General features: G+C 46.2%; 2 protein-coding genes across 2 annotated transcripts; both read right to left on the bottom strand.

Annotated features, from left to right (window-relative positions):
* Nucleotides 1-848: 848 nt before the first annotated feature.
* BDBG_05961 (uncharacterized protein) lies at nt 849-1,996 on the bottom strand. The gene has a single exon (XM_031722382.1). It carries the CDS (start codon nt 1,549-1,551, stop codon nt 1,183-1,185), a length of 369 nt encoding a protein of 122 aa, XP_031579261.1. The 5' UTR covers nt 1,552-1,996; the 3' UTR covers nt 849-1,182.
* An 8,669-nt stretch (nt 1,997-10,665) lies between these two features.
* Nucleotides 10,666-15,734, bottom strand: BDBG_05964 (uncharacterized protein). Its single transcript, XM_002623744.2, has one exon. It carries the CDS (start codon nt 14,824-14,826, stop codon nt 12,655-12,657), a length of 2,172 nt encoding a protein of 723 aa, XP_002623790.1. The 5' UTR covers nt 14,827-15,734; the 3' UTR covers nt 10,666-12,654.
* Between the last annotated feature and the right edge of the window lie 1,123 nt (nt 15,735-16,857).

Genomic DNA, 16,857 nt, shown 5'->3' on the forward strand with positions numbered 1-16,857 from the left:
AAGGGTTTCGTGTTTGGCAATCTTAAAGCGGGTTTCGGGGGTGAGTGAGTGGGGGGGGGAGGGGGGGGGGATTAGAATTTAGGGGCGAGGGAGGTGACTTTTGGCTACTTCCTAGGCGCGCCTCCTGCCTTGGTCCCTGAAAGGGGAACGATGAGGTTACGAAAGAAAAGGTTCGGGATGAGCAAATCATCAATGTTCATCTGTCTGCCAAGGGTCCGTTAATAATAATAAAGCTCAGGTCTAAGGTGGAGAGTCCGCAGTCCGCAGTCCGCAGTCCGCAGTCCACAGTCCACAGTCCGGACATGTGGATGTTGGATGTGGATGTGGATGTGGATGTGGATGTGGATGTGCGTGTATGGAAAGTGCCCACGTTGCTGCTCTTCTTTGTGTGATTAAATATCGACTCGTATTATCATCATTATTATCATTATTATTATTTGTTATTCCCACTCCCACATACATGTTTTGCCCTTGCAGCAACAACGCAAGGAGTTTGAAATCCGGCACGCCGCCCGCCACGAGCTATACAGCTGACCGTACTTCCGCCTCTGAAATTTATTTTTTTTTTTTTTTTTAAAAAAAAAAGAGAGTGTTGGTTTGGCCCACTCCCGCGTGCTTATTAGGTTCTTCTGCCCTTGGGACCCTCCAACTGGGCGATCCCGAGGACCCTCGACGGCACAACCTCGACCGTCGAACCCGTCGACGACAAGACAAGGGTCCATAACCCTCTCGGAAAAAGGTCGCTTTCTAAGCTCCGAGAATCTGGAGACTTTCTCTAGTCTTGGATCCCATTCCCATACATACCATACCATGCAGAATAATCATGGTTTTGGTTTTGGTTTTGTCCTGAAAAAAAAAAAAAAAAAAAAAAAAAAAAAAAAAAAAAAATTCCGACCAATCGACCTTTATAACGTATGTTCCATTTTCCAATGAATAAAAGAAAAAATTTCGGCTCAGACCGGTACGTTTACGTATACGTTATTGTAGCAGGAAGCACATATGGGTTTCGGGCCAGCGAAAATAGGAACTACATCGAATTATCGTCACCCGAGCCACCACGGTTAAAGCGACAGTAGTTTTCGTGTTCCAAAGTCAAAGAAGAGCCGGCGCCCTGTACTGTACTCCGTAATGTCTTTCATTCTTCCTTGGATACGCATTCGTACATATAAATAGATCCAGGAGTCAATGTGTGGTTACACAGTTTTCTCTCTCTCCTCTCTCTGCATTTGAAGGATCGGGCCTGACATGCGCAGCAAAACCCTCGAATCTGCGATAGATAGTATAGTGACTAGGATCACAATGCAGGACAAAAGAGTTCACCCGTATTGTATCTCTGTTGGTGCCACTAACCATGCCTTTTTCTCCTGCATCATTCATCATCATCACCATCATCATCATCTTCTTCATCATCTTCTTCATCTCTCGTCGCGGTGTGGACTCACAGGCTGCAGGTGCCATAAGGGTATCCGAGCCCCATCCAGAGTTGCTGGCTGGATCGCGTGATATCCTATCCCTCTGTGATTCGGGATTGCACCCAATAATGTATTCCATTATCCCTTTGTGTGTGCTGCACGCACATGAATAGCCGACTTCAATTGATTGACGCGGTAGCTCACTGTTTAACTGTCTTGTTCTGCTGCCACGTTTCTTCTTCTTCTTCTTCTTCTTCTTCTTCTTCGGAGGAGGAGGAGGAGGAGGACATGATCAGTGGTTTGCAGAACGCATGAGCCTCAGATACCAAGGCCTGGTGGGAATATCCGACTTGTGTGATTCGACACCAAGCTCGAGTCTCCCCGCTGATGTATTTGCCTTCCTTTCCAAGGTTCTTTATTTGTTTATTATTTTCCCTTTATCATTTCCTTGTTTTCAAGATTCTGTAGTTTGGGTGGTAGGGTAGGGTAGGGTCCGGAAAACACGCGCTCATTTCATTCATCCATACCCCGAGGAAGCTTAGGCAATAATATTAATCAATTATTATGAAGTAAGTTAGTTACCCAACAGGTGCGGACCAATAATGAGGTGAGTGAGATGATTGCCTCAAGCAAAAATTCGTTTTCATGTTTTTCGTTGTTTGGTGCGCCACGCCCAGCCACCCCACCCTGGGGCGCTCGGAGGAGGGCAAGAAGATCTGATGTATGGTATTGGCATGCATGTAGTTACCCTTTATTATTACTTTCATCAATAATAACACTCATAGAAATCAGAAATCAGAAATCAGAAATCAACAATACAAATTTTCATGGCTTGGCTGCCTGTTGTTGAGTCGAGAAATGCCGATCTCATCCATTCATCATTCGTAATACATCCCAAGGTCATTTCTATCACTCACTCCGCATACCAGCTTAAAGCCCACGAGTCCCAAAGCTGTATCTATTATTCACGAATTCAACTGGTGGCCAACCGAGAAAAAGAAAAAGAACTCGAATGTCTCGGTTCCTGAGGCTATATTTGTTCAAAATTCCATTACATTATTACTTTGATGTTTCATTCATACACCACACCACACCGGTTATCACAATAATAATAATAATGACCATTAATCGAGCTTCAAAATCCACCCGTTGAAAAACTACTCGGATCTTCCAGGGTCCCGCTAGACTAGACTCCACAAACGAAGGGCTGGCTATGCGCGGGCCCTTCATACAACCGATCGCGCGGGAAGATAGAACCACCACAAGTCGTTTGGCCGAATGTAACACAAAGGTACCAAGTGATTCTGCAACTCCGCATTATTATTATGTTCCTCTCCATGTTTCTTGACATTTGACACTTGACACGTTACACGTGGGAGCTAAAGAAAAACACTCCACATCACGAACGGGCGCGCAAGGGAGAAGAAAAAGAAAAAAGAAAAAAGAAAAAAAAAAGAAAAAAAAGAAAAAAACAGACAAGGCCAAAGCAAATTCCCAAATCGGCTAATCCACTGTCTTGGTAGCCCGCTCTCTGCTGTAGTTAGCGCTGATAGTAGCCCCAAATGCTCGGTTAAGAGCAAGGGTCCTCGACATGGGGCTGGTGTAGCAAACAAAATGGAAATAAAAAAAGCAAAAATGAAAAACGGACGGATATAATCCTTGTACGGAGTAAAGAGCTGTGTGGTTCATGAACGTACGTGGTTGGTAAAATACGATGGTGAAGTCGCTTTTTTTGATGATATAACCCTGAAGATGTAGGAGCAACAACGCAACGTTTCTTTTCTCCACACCGATCACAAACACCCAGTAATTCTTATTATTCCTGTCAATATGAAAACTAGCGCGGCCTGCACGAGATTATGAGCAACACACACCGAACTTTCCCATGAGATGTGCCTCTGGCTTCCGTTGAGCTCCACTCTCCAGCGCTTGGAAGCGCTAAACACGGAGGCTGATATCTATCCCCAGCCACGAGTTCCTGTCACTGACCGACCTGTACTCTGTACTCCGTAGTTCCTGTTGTGTACAGCAGGAGACCCCACGCCAACATTCGCCAGCAAGGACGCCATGCCATCACGATCAAAAACCCGTCACAGATTGCGATCCATGACCCTGAAGAACCTCCATCATTTCTCTATCCTCGTATGTACAGAATAGTTACTAACATTCACAACGCATCCCAGCGTCATTTTCGGGGTAATATGGATTCCCATAACACCGCCGTCTTCTTAATATTTATGCCACCAGAGATTTGAAAGGCACAAGGGCGTCATAAATAGCTAGCTCAAATTAAGAGCATCAACATGGCCAGAATCCCATCGCGGCCCTGAATCCGTCCCCAACTAAATTCCCAATTAAAAGCCCCGCGGGCAAAGGAGACAATCCCCACTGCGGTGCATAGGCACATTTGCTTCAGGGGTGATTGCCAGTTCCAAGAAGCAACTCCGCCAAGGAACTCCAGTTCTCCCCATATCATATGTTGCGCGGCGATGGCTCTGCCTCTCCAATTCTCTCCCCTCACAGTGTCACCGTTTCCTTCGCTTCAAGGCCTAGCTTGTGTACAAAGGAGGAGTGAAACAAGCTAAAAGGGCATCAGGCTGCAGCCAGAATCCACGACAGCTGTACCTCTGAAACGCTGAGACCACCTTGCATCTCTTGGTGTCCGGCGGGTTTTTAGCCCATCGGGATTTGATATGAGCCCCATGAAGGTCTCCCCGCCCCATCCATCCCGCACTTGATTTTCCGGGGCAAACCCCAGACAGCAACCCTTATTATTAAGGAAGAAGGAGATGAAGAAGAAAGAGCCCGGAAACCGGAGCAGGTCTCCGGTTTTTTTTTTTTTTTTTTTTTTTTTTTTTTTTTTTTTTTTGATTGTGCTTGGCCACGCATAATCGCCTCATAGGGCCTAATTGATGAAAAACGTGCCGCCGTTCTATAGCTTGCGCTGATTGTCTACATCCACCAATTAAGATCATGGATACTCTATTCTTTTCTCTTCTTATTGATTCTTCAAGTGTTCGCGTCGATATGATCCTTCACACGCACGGAGCGGTTTCAAGATAACACCCTAGAGACAGCCTTTGCAACGAGATACATCAAAGTCCCTCCTCCTCCGTAGATGCTGGATCCTCTTTGAGTCCTCAAGCAAAATTGAAAAGCCTTGCGGTATATGACTCTTATTCCATTAATATTGCCAGGGATCTCAATGCAACCACATCAGAGCAATAACAGACATATTCCTTTTCTTTCACAAAACAAGGGGAAAAAAAAGAATAGGCTCCCAATTATTAGGTCGATATTCATTCATGCGCACACACCAATTTCTTTATCTTATTAGCGACTGATCTAGGTCCACGACAACATATCCAGCCACATGGGGTTTCAGGATCTTGGAAGTACTGGGATTAATATGCACTCTACGTTCATTCCTTTTCCGTAAACTTACTGAATAAACAGCGGTTTGTCTCGTATTTCCTCAAACGTGCTAGGGTGATTAATGTACACAAACATTCAACCACCAGCTGCCGATGTAGCTATGACTCCATCCGTCTCTCTCCTGACGTTCCATCTCTTTCACGCAAGTGTACCTATAAGGTTTGGAAAATTGGCGCGGCAGGGTGGGGCGGAAGCACGCCGCCTAAGGAGAAACGAAGGACGGAATTCGGCCAGATACGATCGGCCCCCAGCGAAATAATAATAACAACAACAGCCTTGTTGATCATTATTATTACGCCAGATCCACGGCAAATCTTTCAGAATCCTGTGGCTTTGTCTTGCGCTCTCTGTCTCTTTTGACAAAGCGGAATTGTTTGTCAAATGTGAGGGACAGCCCGGAAACTCGGCTCTGGCGACCAAGGGTTTTTTTTTTTTTTTTTTTCTTTTCCTAGCATATCAACCCGCCTCACATTAAGACTGATTTTCCACGGCCAACCATTATTTGAGTCAATTGCCTCCAGCAATTGTCTCTCAGCCCTGTAGTAGATGCCTGGTAATCCTAAACTTTTCTTCAACCTCCCTGAACCCGCAGCAAAGGAGACTGTTCCGAGACGGGAAGTAGGGTGCTACGCTACTGCCTTTGTTTTGGGCAGTACTCCGTAGTGTTTGTACGGTGTAAGGTCCACAGCTTGCCCCGCCTCGGCGGCTATAATAAGTCTCAGGGAAGGGCACCACTCATCACTTGGTATTTTTGCTCTCGTTCGTCCCTCCACAACCCCCCCATCAAGTTCCCGGTAAGTGTGGAAGTTGGCGGGTGTCTGGCGCTTTCTTGAGCGTCGAGGCCAGATAATAATGAAGACTGCGCGATTGGCCTGATTGGACGGCGGTCCGTACGGCCGGAAACTAAGAAGAACAAGACGCCAATTTGGCAGTGATGATGATGCATCTATGTGACGCTATGTCCTCTGGCGCCTTCGAGCAATCGCTGACTATATTAGTTCTCCAAACTTTAACTAACACAGCGAGCTACGAATGGCTAATATCTGAGCTTGTGGGGAAACTCATTGTTGTAATAAATTATTGCTTGCCAACAAAACCTCATAAGTTGTCAATTGGTGGGAGACTCATCCGTGGTGAGCCAAAGATGGTCTGTTTTCTTTCTTTCTTTCCTTCTTTCTTCCCCCCCCATTTCTGTGTGGACAACTTGAATTTTTGCAACTGGAGATGATGTTCACTACTCCCAAGCTTGCCGATAATGTTATGAACATGGGAGCTTACGCATCTCGTGCCTCTTCCCTCAGACTGAATGTCTTCTATCTTCCTTTCCACAGCTTTAGAATCCACTTTGCAGGGCCCAAAATTGATCCTGGACAAGTCTGGACGCAGCGGAGTGGATCTCTACGACTCCCTTGGGTGTTCCAACGCTTGCCATTCAAAAAAAAAATATGCAGGCGTAAATGTACTCCATTATTGGCCCTCCAGTGCGTGAAGGTCCGTAGATCAACAAACATAGGCCGATACTTTCAATTGCCAGCGCGACTCTAAATTCCAGGGTCGAGCAAGGGTTGAAGTCATTTTGACCAATGATGCGCTTCGAATGACCACCCTATGATGTGCCAGTTACATGTGGGGCTCTTCAGGCGGAAGTCTAATTTAACTTTAACGCTAAATTTGTTAATGTTGAACCTTCTTCTAAGGTTCTGCACCTTCTAGAAGAAACCTGTTTAACCAATTTCTGTCGCAAGCTCCACCCAGCCTCAACCTGCAGGCTGCAGGCAAGTCCTCTTCACGCATCAAAATGAGTTCGTTGCTTGAGTTTGGGGTTTTCTGGACCGCTGGCGGCTACATCCCTTACTGATGAATAGCCTAATCTTGGTTGTGTTGCCATAGTGACAGCGCATTTTGCAACTCGAAATCACGTGGGGATCAGCATAACCCTTGAGATATCAACACAAAGCCAAGGTAGGGTAGTGTTTCAAACACTTGGCGGTTGCATCTCTAGGTTGGAGAGGCTGAAGGGGTGCAGAATGATGTTATGTTCATAATTTCAGTCCGGACATGGCAAAATTTCCAGAAGAGCACTGGCAACTTACTAGCTTGTGCCTCCTGCCCGGGTCTGGTAAAATACCCAAATGAATATGAAGAACCGGGGGGTGTCTTGATAAGCTAGCAACTTGAGGAAGTCAATAAAGTTACACCTTTTCTATGCATTCCCACTGCTAACACTCTCCATGCATAGCCGAAAAGAGAGAACTCGTGGCGCAGCTTTGGGAAATTAGCTTGATGGAAGAATGGCACATACATTCAATTCTGGCCCAGGCATTCCTTATTCGAACTATTATTATTGTCTTTGGCGTTCAGGAGCTGATATGTATGACCGCCGTTTCATGAGCAGACTAGCGTCATCGGCGGATACGACAGGGATGGGTTTTCGACCCTCGCGGTTTGCTCTTCTTGACGACGGATCCCCTACAAGGGCCCAAAGATGATTCGAACTACATACAATGTTGCCTTTTTTCTGCCCTAACTCATATCCTAATATGCCGGGCCTTCTCTCGACAGAACTAGGGAGGTGATACCCAAGGAGTCGATGAAGGACTCGCGCAGACTTTGTTGAGTGAGGAATTCTGACAACTCTCCTTTGTTCTATGGAGTAATGGAGTAGTACTATCAGAGTCTCCTCTTGGTTTTACCTGAAATGTACTTCTGTGGCGCAAGCGTAATTTCTCTTACGTCACTGGGAGCACCCTTGGCTTCCAATCACGAGTAATCTGACACGCTTGCGAGTTTATCAGATGATGTCTTCGTAAAGCAGGATAAGGTTCAAGCCGGGAAACATTCCAAGGACACTAGCTGCATCGCCTAGTCAAGCCACTTGTAAGCTACAAAGAAGCGACAAGGGTATCATCTGTATCGACAGAGGGACGATCGCCAAGGAAGCAACAACCCATTTTTTCATATGCAGCCAGAAGTGAAACGGCGTGAGACAGCTTTAACATTACAAAGGCTCGAAGCTCGGAGCCCTGCTCCTTTCAGCTCTCCTCCAAAACCCATCTCACCGCACTTTGCGTCCTGGCTAACTGTCGGGCTCGTCGATAGAGCCGTTGTGTCTTGATCTATCTGATGTGCTTTTATTTTCAGTTCATTTGCTTATCATTTCTCTAGACCAGAAATGCTTCCAGACCCTGCACTAGCGCAGCTAAATTCTTACAGCTTGACAATCCACTCTGACCCGTGAGAAAGGAACAGCGCGTGGCCATTCAGCGGATCGGTTTGTGGTACCTCAAACATGACGGTTAACGTTACCAGCTTGCCTCCAACCATGTGTAGGAACGAATCGGCATAACAACGGCCGCAGGTTCTCACCTCTAGCCAAACTCTTAGATGTCTAGTCGGCTACATTTCGCCTCGCATTCATGAATGCACTAATAAGAAACTGGCACAATATACTGCCTCACTTAGAAGTATATGTACTCCGTACAGCACATACCCATGGCGATTTGCGAAGATGGCTGAAAAGTTGGCTGCGATGATTCGTTCGGAAGAAAGTTCAAGTCGCTTGCGGCCACACCAAACTTGCATGGAGAAACTACTATGCAGTGGATTTCATTTCTAACTGGCGTAAGGAATGGGGATAACCCGTTTCTGCATTTTCTCACCGAATGGCCGGTTATCAAAGATCTGCACAAGTATGCCGTTCGGCGGCGGGATATGGGGAAGGGTTTGTAGCAAGATACCACGTCGCCTGTAGCCTGTAGGGCGAAGTTGAAGTTCGCTTAATGATCGGCGCGAAATCTAACCTGGAGAGATAGGTACTCGCATAGGCTTGCCATTGGACGGCTGCGGAGGATGGATGGGCGCGGCAGTTCTGCCGACAGGATATGTCGGTTGATCTGGCGAGCTGCTTTGCCAGCCACTCCTGCAGAGCTAAAACGAGACTTAGTTCACGAAGCGAGAGTGGAAGCTACCTAATAATAAATAGCAATTTTCTTGCTCTTTATCCCCCGACGTCGCCAACGATTGCGCCATCGCTCAAGAAATAGCGGCTGGAGGCGCAAAGAAAGAAACTCGGCACGATGCTCTGTGAACTCTGCTCGCCAGATACATGCCGGCGACCCATCATACCATTCTTGTTTCGCGAATGTTTTAATATTAAAATGAATGGATGATATCTAGGTTGATCGCGTATGAAGGAACGTCCCCAAGTGCTGCGTGCTGGACCGTCTTTCGTTCCATTGATGAATCCCTGAACTAAATCACACATCCCCCACCCGCCTTGCAACGGCTGTAGTTAGATTGACTCGACGAATGAAGTTCCGGCCAAGAGAAAAAGTTCAGAGCTTCAAAGTACAGTGAACTGTTGAATTACAAAGCCAAGATCCTACCTACCCCCTCCCCCAGCCAGACCGACCAATCGTATGATTTCCACCGAGTTGGGAATTAAGAAAGTCTCTGAAACGCAGCGGCGCCCAATCCACGTTTTCCCATTCCCTCCCTTCTCGATTTTGGTGATGGGATGGGGAGACGTTAGTGCTAGGGGAGTATGGCAGGGTCATCCATGCCCTACATGCACTAACTAACCCAGCACCGTTACATTTACTGCCGTCGCCTATCAGGCGCGCATGAAATCACTTCGAATTACCTCAACGCTAAATGATTATTATTGAATTGCTGACCATTGACGTTCGCGCTTTATTCCCTTTCCCAATTCCGTAATTCGTCTGCCATCTTGGATTGGTCCATAATCCATAATCTTGGTCTTATTATAGACAGGCTTTCCAACCTTTCTTCCCTGTTTGTAGTCCATAAGGCTCCCTTGTTGACCTACTACCCTACCTACCTACTGTCTACGTGGAGACGGCTCTGCTGTCATCATCAGAAAGCTTTTCCAATAAGATGGCCCCAGCCCAGACTGTTGACCCCTGTCTCTGGACCCTCAAAAAACGTTAACGCCTCCACCCCGATCCAGACGGCGGTCCTTGCCTTTCATAGTCCTCCCAGAAGGGTGTCTCCGAGCAGTATACGGAGTACTCCGTACAATATCAGAGATAATTAAGCCGGGAGGCCCAGCAAAACACGCTCTATTTTATGAAACCCTAATCCATACCGAGATAACCCGGAAAGTCCTATGGAAGTCAGATGCAGTCATCGTGGCAGCTGATACAACTGATCCTGTGCTTGGCCCCGCGATCAATTCTTAATACGGCTTCAGAATACAAATCAAGAATACCTCTGGATGTCTAGAGCGGGAGGCGGGAAAAAAAAAAAAAAAAAAAAAAAAAAAAAAAAAAAAAAAAAAAAAAAAGAAAAAGAAAAGGGCCAACACCTATTGCCTATGTGCACAGAGGTAAAGAATCCGGACTTGGCAGACTCGGAGACATTGATTCCTGTGACCTGCGGCACGTTTCGGGGACCCGAGTGGGAAAAGGAGACTTAAGTTTCGACTTGTAGATTCTTACGAATAGTGGATCTATCTTGACGAATGCATATGCATAACTACTTCCCTGGTGGCTGATATGCATTTACAGAAGGGAGAAGCGAAACATGCAACCCACCCACACCCACACAACCTTCATGATTCCACAACTTCCCCTTCCCAGGTCGTCTAATTTAGATGAAGGTAGAATGAGAGAGGCTGCGAAACGACGTTGATACTACAGTCTCCGTTTAGACGAGCAAGCAGGTGGTGCTGCTAAGCCCCAGCCAGAGCCATCGGTCGAAAAAGGACAGAGCTTGGGAAATTTTCACAGTGGATATATATCAAGAATATGTACGACACATTAGCAGGCCTGTGGTGAAGAAGAATGAATGCTCAGAGGAAAACTAAAAAAAAACTGCTAGGCCCATAGGATGTAATTCTGCAAATATTATGAGATCTCAAGATATCAGTTCATCAGCAAACAGATGTTGATGTGGAGTAAAATGAGGTGAAGTGGCTTCTAGAATACTTCATTGGCTACAAACAGTATAGTTAATTGATTGATATGATTTATCTCTCATGAAATTTGTAGACATATATATATATAATATATATGTGTATGTATGGCAACTTCAGAAAGCTTCTTCATATGCATCACATACTCCTTCCTATCACTGAATGTTGCTTTCTTTATTGAAAGAAATTGCCAGTCATACTAAAAAAAAAAAAAGGTATACATATCTTATTACATCCCTTCAAGACGACCAAAGAACATTGCTCTAGAGATAAATAAAAGAGCTCATACAATCCTGCTCAAGCATTTAAACCACCATCTACATCTGATTGTAATGTGTATATCTCAGAAGGCTTGCAGGAAGATAGAAAGAATTAAAAAAGAAACCATTCAACTCGGAGGGTAAACAACCATATAGAAGAGGGCAAGCTCCCATATCAGACAATAGATTCAATCATTGTACCGTACCGAAATGAATCCTTTCCTGTGTAAGGGGAAAAAAAAAAAAAAAAAAGAAAAAAAAACCCTTGTTCAACCCCCCTTCTTCGTTCCTCCTCTCTTTCTCTCCCCTCCCGCAAAAGAAAATTCCCCTTCCCCTCCACACAACCACATAAAAGACTTAGTTCGATTAGCCAAAACAGGCCGCACACGGGGAGGGAGAGCGAGAGGGAGAGGGAGAGGGGGGAGAAAGAGGGGCTAGGTACATAGGTAGCTCCCGTGACGAGAACTATCTATCCCGCTAGGCTGAAGGTCAAAAATATATATGGAGTTCCGCAAGGAAATTAACGGAGGGTAGTTTGATGAAGAAGTGAAAAAAAAAGGGGGGGGGGAAAGGGAAAAAAACTTTGAGAACAAGAGGGACAAATAACAGAAAAAGGGATTTATGGAGAGGTGTATAATGAAAGGTGGTATAAGGAGGAAGGAGAAACTTTATTTTTGTTATTTTGAGGGGGTGCCCACTTTTTATCATCATTGTACATGTACATGAAAGAACAGCAACAGTCCTGCTTGATTCTTCTTGGCGGCGTTTCTTTTCTGTTTTATTTTTTTTTGTTCAAGTGTGGGGAAGCAAAAAAGAGAAGACGAAAAGATACTTTGTTGAATCGCGAGTAGGAGTAGTAGTAGTAATAGTGAAATGCCTGAGTGATAACTCTATATATTTGTAGAATACTGACTGATGCTGGCTGGCTGGCTGCTAGGGCCCTGACGGGTAGAAGTGTAAAAGTAGCACGAGAAAGGGGACCAAAAAAATAGTGATTTAAGATATAAAAAAAAAAGAAAGAAGGAAAGAAAAGAAGAAGGAAAAAAGGTAGGGGGGAAAGAAGAATAGTAGAAAAGGAAAAAAGGAAAAAACGGGTCAAGTAAATGGATGGGTATTAATGATACAAAGAAGTGAAAACTAAATGAGCTGAGAAAAGAAGAAAATCAAGCTTCAAAAATGAATTTGTCTCTGCCGGGTGACGGGTGGTGGTTTAGGGTAAATGAAAAGTACAACACGATAAAATATACGAAAAAGGGGGGTAAATGATAGGAACGAAATGAGGGCATACAACGAATAAAGTCAGGGAGGTGCCAGTAGTAAGGGTACCAGATGGGTATGTCAGATCCATACACATGGTCGATGGGATGCTATCGGAGAAATGGGACGGTTAAATACATCAAATGTTGCATCAAGCATACGGATGGATGGGAGAATTATCGGTATCGGGATAGGTTTATGAGAGATCGGACCAACAGGTGTACCAGCCAGGTGTAAGGTTAAAACAGGACAAAAGGGAGAAGGTTTAGAGGTATTAAGGAAGGCGGAAATAGGAAAAGTGACATTCAAGGCAAGCGGGATGGATTTTGCGTGTTGGTACGAGTTTAAATTCTGATTAACGCGTGCCCTTCAGATTCAACCAGCTCATATCAGAGTTCGCGCTCTTATCTGGTTTAGAGAGGTCCTGCGTGCTCGACGACTCCGGTGCGTTCGAAGGCCATAGGGTGACCGGGCGTTCTGATTTTGCTTGATTGATAAAGGGCAACTGAAACAAGCTGCCAGAATAATTGCTACTTGCGACACGCTCGCCCGGGAAATGATGTCCTCCTGTGGCAGACCAGCCTGTGTTTTCGTGAATAGTTGCTGGCTCTGCAGATGAATATCTATCATCCTCATAGTCGTCAGACGCTATGCTAATGGAATCCGCGCTGGAAATTTTCGCCGTTAATCCCTGTTGCATGACAATGGAATCGCCTAGCCTTGGTGGATGTTCCGTGCTGGGGCTGCCAGAAAGGACCCGGCCGATAGGTTGGGCGTTGTTCAATTGGTTAATTTTTAGAGGTGCGACGTTAGTCGAAATCGTAGGCCAATCACTATTCCTGTAGTCTGACTTTGTCATCTGGGAAGAAGCCGCCGACGACCTGGCAGATGTGTCCCCAGCCAGCTTTCTCTCATTGTCGCCCTGGAAATACTTGCTCCATCCCTCATCGGTACGTCGATCGCCTCGAGTAGCATCTTCATCGCCCGGAAGGGATATCGTATTCTCGCCTGGAAGGTCAGTTGTTTGGATTTGACGAAGAGGGCTCTTGCCGCCCATCTCCTTTTCTACCGCTCCCAGAGCAGGGCTGGGGCGCATGGGAATACTAGATTTCGGCGGTCTATCATCAACTTGACCCGATACTATAGCCCAAGAATTTGTCGAGGGTACAGGCCCTCTTGCCATTGGCTCTATAGAGCGGGTTAGAGGTTCCATTCCTTGGTCCTGGAAGCTGAGTCGATCTTTATCCTCCTGGTAGCCATCTTTGCCCCTGTTCATGTACCGATTTCGTCGTTTTCTCCAGCCGATGAAGAGAAGGATAAGGATCAGCAGTGCGGCAACGCCCAAGATTGCTCCCAGGGTGGCGCCTACGATAGTCAACGTCCGCTTGTTGCTGGCGCCAGGCACCAATCCAGCGACACTGGTAGAAGAAGGCGTGGGCTCAATAGATGCACTTGAAGATGGGAAAGAAGTCGACGAAGACGTGGTGGGGATACTGGTGCTGGTGCTCGAGGTAATTTTTGCGTTGTCTCCGAGGAGCAATTGTTTTGTATCAACCCAACTATTTTTAGACTGGTCGAAAATCCTCACTGGGTAGTCATCATCCCGTCCGGAAATGACCACCAATCCATTCCCATCTTGAGCAAGCGAGAAATCATTGAGAGTCGTGCTCGGGGCGTTTTCATTATCGTATTTGGGGAAATCCGCCAAAGTCACATCGCGCCTTTGTCTCTTCGTTGGTCGGGAGGCACTGCCACCAATTTGCTCACCAGGGCGGGCGGGAACACCACCGGCACGCAACATCACATATCGCGATACTGAATTAGGCGATTTACTCACATCAAAGAGTTCGAGAACTCTACTACCGTCTGCACCGCTTAGCATCGCGCACTGAACTTTGGATTTTTCTGGCAAGGGCTGAACCAGGGGAACTCCGGTGTCCCGCCATCCTTCAGCTTTACTGAAAGTATATGTTTTTGTATTAGTAGGGCCACCTCCGACCATAAAAGCAGAGTCTTCACGCCACGGTAACAGGAATGGATCCACGGCAGAGTCAACTGGAGCCATAAAGGACTCAACTGCATGTGGAGGAGCGGCGGGGATCAAAAACGTTTGTGTGGACGGGTGGATGTTTCCACCCTGGCTGCCTGCAAAGACCAAGAGTGACGAGGAAGCAGTCAGGTAGATAGCGTCATGATGGATGCGGTTTTTGATGTCCTTGTTGTTATCTCGCAGCTCCAAGGTTCTCCATTTCTTTGCCTTCAACGAATAAAGCTGAATGCCACTGTAGTCAGGAGAATCAGACTTTCCTCCAACCACGTAAATACCTGGGTCATTCGGGTTACCGTCCACTCCTCCCAATGTGCAGGCTGCATTTGAAACCGGCACTCCCATGGGAAGCTTTGACCATTCTCCGTCGAGCTTCAATGGCAGCGATATAAAGGCATTGCGGGTATAGATATAAAGAACGTTGTCATGGACCACAGAACAATGACCCCTGAGTTCAACTGGGGGTTTAGGGAGAGACATCTTCGTGGAAGAGAGAGTGAGAGGTTATAAACGCCTCTCGACTGTGAAAAGGAGGATATGTAAAGTGAGCGTTCGTCCCCGGGGGGGGGGGGGATTATTCAACGGCTTTGGAGAGGTGAGGTAGCCTAAGAAAATATGACGCCGCAATACCTATCTCATGGTGCAATGTTCCGATTCACTAAAAAAGGGGGTCGTAAGTCGTTGATGGAAGTTTTGCGGGACGATGGATTCCCAAGCCGAGGCCACACAGAACCAGAGGAAGAAGAAAAAAAACGCCTTATCTCATGCACCAGATAACCGTGATTCCGATGAAAGAAATAACCACGATCCGATCCGAAGACGCAGTGAGATGAGGCTGAGTCGATACCTTCTAGGTCAACAGTGGTAGTCCTTCATTCCCAACCACAAAGAAACAATGATATATATGTATCAGTCGAGTGGAATCTAACCCAATGCGAGCGAAATTACTTTTTTTTTTCTTTATTTCTTTTTTTCAGATTTATTCGATTTCTTTAAACCAACCAACCAATAATACCACCAACGACGATCGATCCACGGTGTCAATGGTCCGTTTTTGTCGAAAATACGGGGGGTTGAATAGGAAATCTAACTCTCGACCAAAGGAGAGGATATGAATTGAGAATGCGCTAAAGGGAGGTAGAAGTGGGACAAGCGCGTTGAGTGTTGTTGTTGTTGTCGTTGCTGGTAGAGGTGAGGTCAGGGGGGAGAAAGGGGGAGAGGGGGGAGGGAAGACAGTTGAAGAACAGGTATAGCAAGTATCCAGACTGGGTGTATCTCAAACCAGCGAGAGGAGAAGCACAGCAAGCACAACAATGGAGAGAGCGAATGGAAGCAAGCAAAAGCGCAAGGAGAGAGAGAGAGAGAGAGAGAGAGTGTGTGTGTGTGTGTGTGTGTGTGTATAAGGAATGGAAGAGCCGTAAAGAAGGGCAAACAAGGCGCCAGAAACAGAGGAGAGGAGAGGAGAGGAGAGGTGATGTGTGTGTGTGAGAGAGAGGGAGAGAGGGTGAGAGGGTGAGGGATGGTGAGGGATGGGGTGAAGAAGAAAGAAAAGGAGGAAGAAGAATGAATGAATGTTTACAGCGTTACGTACGTTATGTTACAGCATACAGCAAGCATAAGGCAGTTTATTAGTTGTACGAGCGTCTTGAAACAGCCGGGCTGGTATTTCTGCGGTATTTTCGAGGTAATTTTGGTTCTCCCAACGGCCCAAGAGCCAAGAGAAGGCTGGCTGTATCTTTGGCCAGGGGCTTAACCTTGGTAAGTTGGTATTACGCTGCGTACGATGTGTACGGAGTAGTGTACGATGTAATTCTCGAGTTGGCTGACGGCGGCCCCACGCTGGGAACGTCAATCTTACTCGGGACAACCCCCATCCATCCATATAATATCCATTATCCATTGCAGTTCAAGACATAAAATGCCCAGTTGAATATATCCCGGATATTCCATTATGTTCCCTTCATTAATACTCCTCCCAACAATTCATCAATAAATAATTCACCGTGTCTAGACACCAAACACTGCTAGCACGAAATCGAATCCTTGTCTGAACTCAATCGCAGCGAGAGGGGAGCGCCAAGAAGTTACAGTACGATCCAAGCATAACGGACTCCGTTTAGCGCAGGGCGGTGCCCAGGTACAGTACCTGTGACAAGAGAATGTGGGGTACTTTCGCTGACGGCGGATGTATCTGATACATTGCCCCGCAGGGCTTGGCGGAGACAAGGACCACCGCAATACAGGTTCATTACCAGGCACCCCCGTACTGTTTTGTTAGCAGGTAACTTACGGAGTACCGTCACAGAAATTGGCGGCTGAACGCTGTCACCAGAGCATTGTGGCGTGGTATTTATTGAAACAAAACATTCTTTCTCCCTTCCCCTGGGTTATTTATTCTTGTTCTATCTATCACGACAACTTTTATTATTATTATCATCATTATTATTACACTCCGCACGCATGGTCAAGCAAAACTCGAGTTCTGCTACTCTGTATATATGAATGTATATC

This window comes from Blastomyces gilchristii (assembly GCF_000003855.2).
Source record: "Blastomyces gilchristii SLH14081 genomic scaffold supercont1.12, whole genome shotgun sequence".
Lineage (NCBI taxonomy): Eukaryota > Fungi > Ascomycota > Eurotiomycetes > Onygenales > Ajellomycetaceae > Blastomyces > Blastomyces gilchristii.

Excerpts from the sequence above, each read along its gene's own strand:
- BDBG_05961 (XM_031722382.1), bottom strand. The coding sequence starts at position 1,551 with ATGGAATACATTATTGGGTGCAATCCCGAATCACAGAGGGATAGGATA.
- BDBG_05964 (XM_002623744.2), bottom strand. The coding sequence starts at position 14,826 with ATGTCTCTCCCTAAACCCCCAGTTGAACTCAGGGGTCATTGTTCTGTG.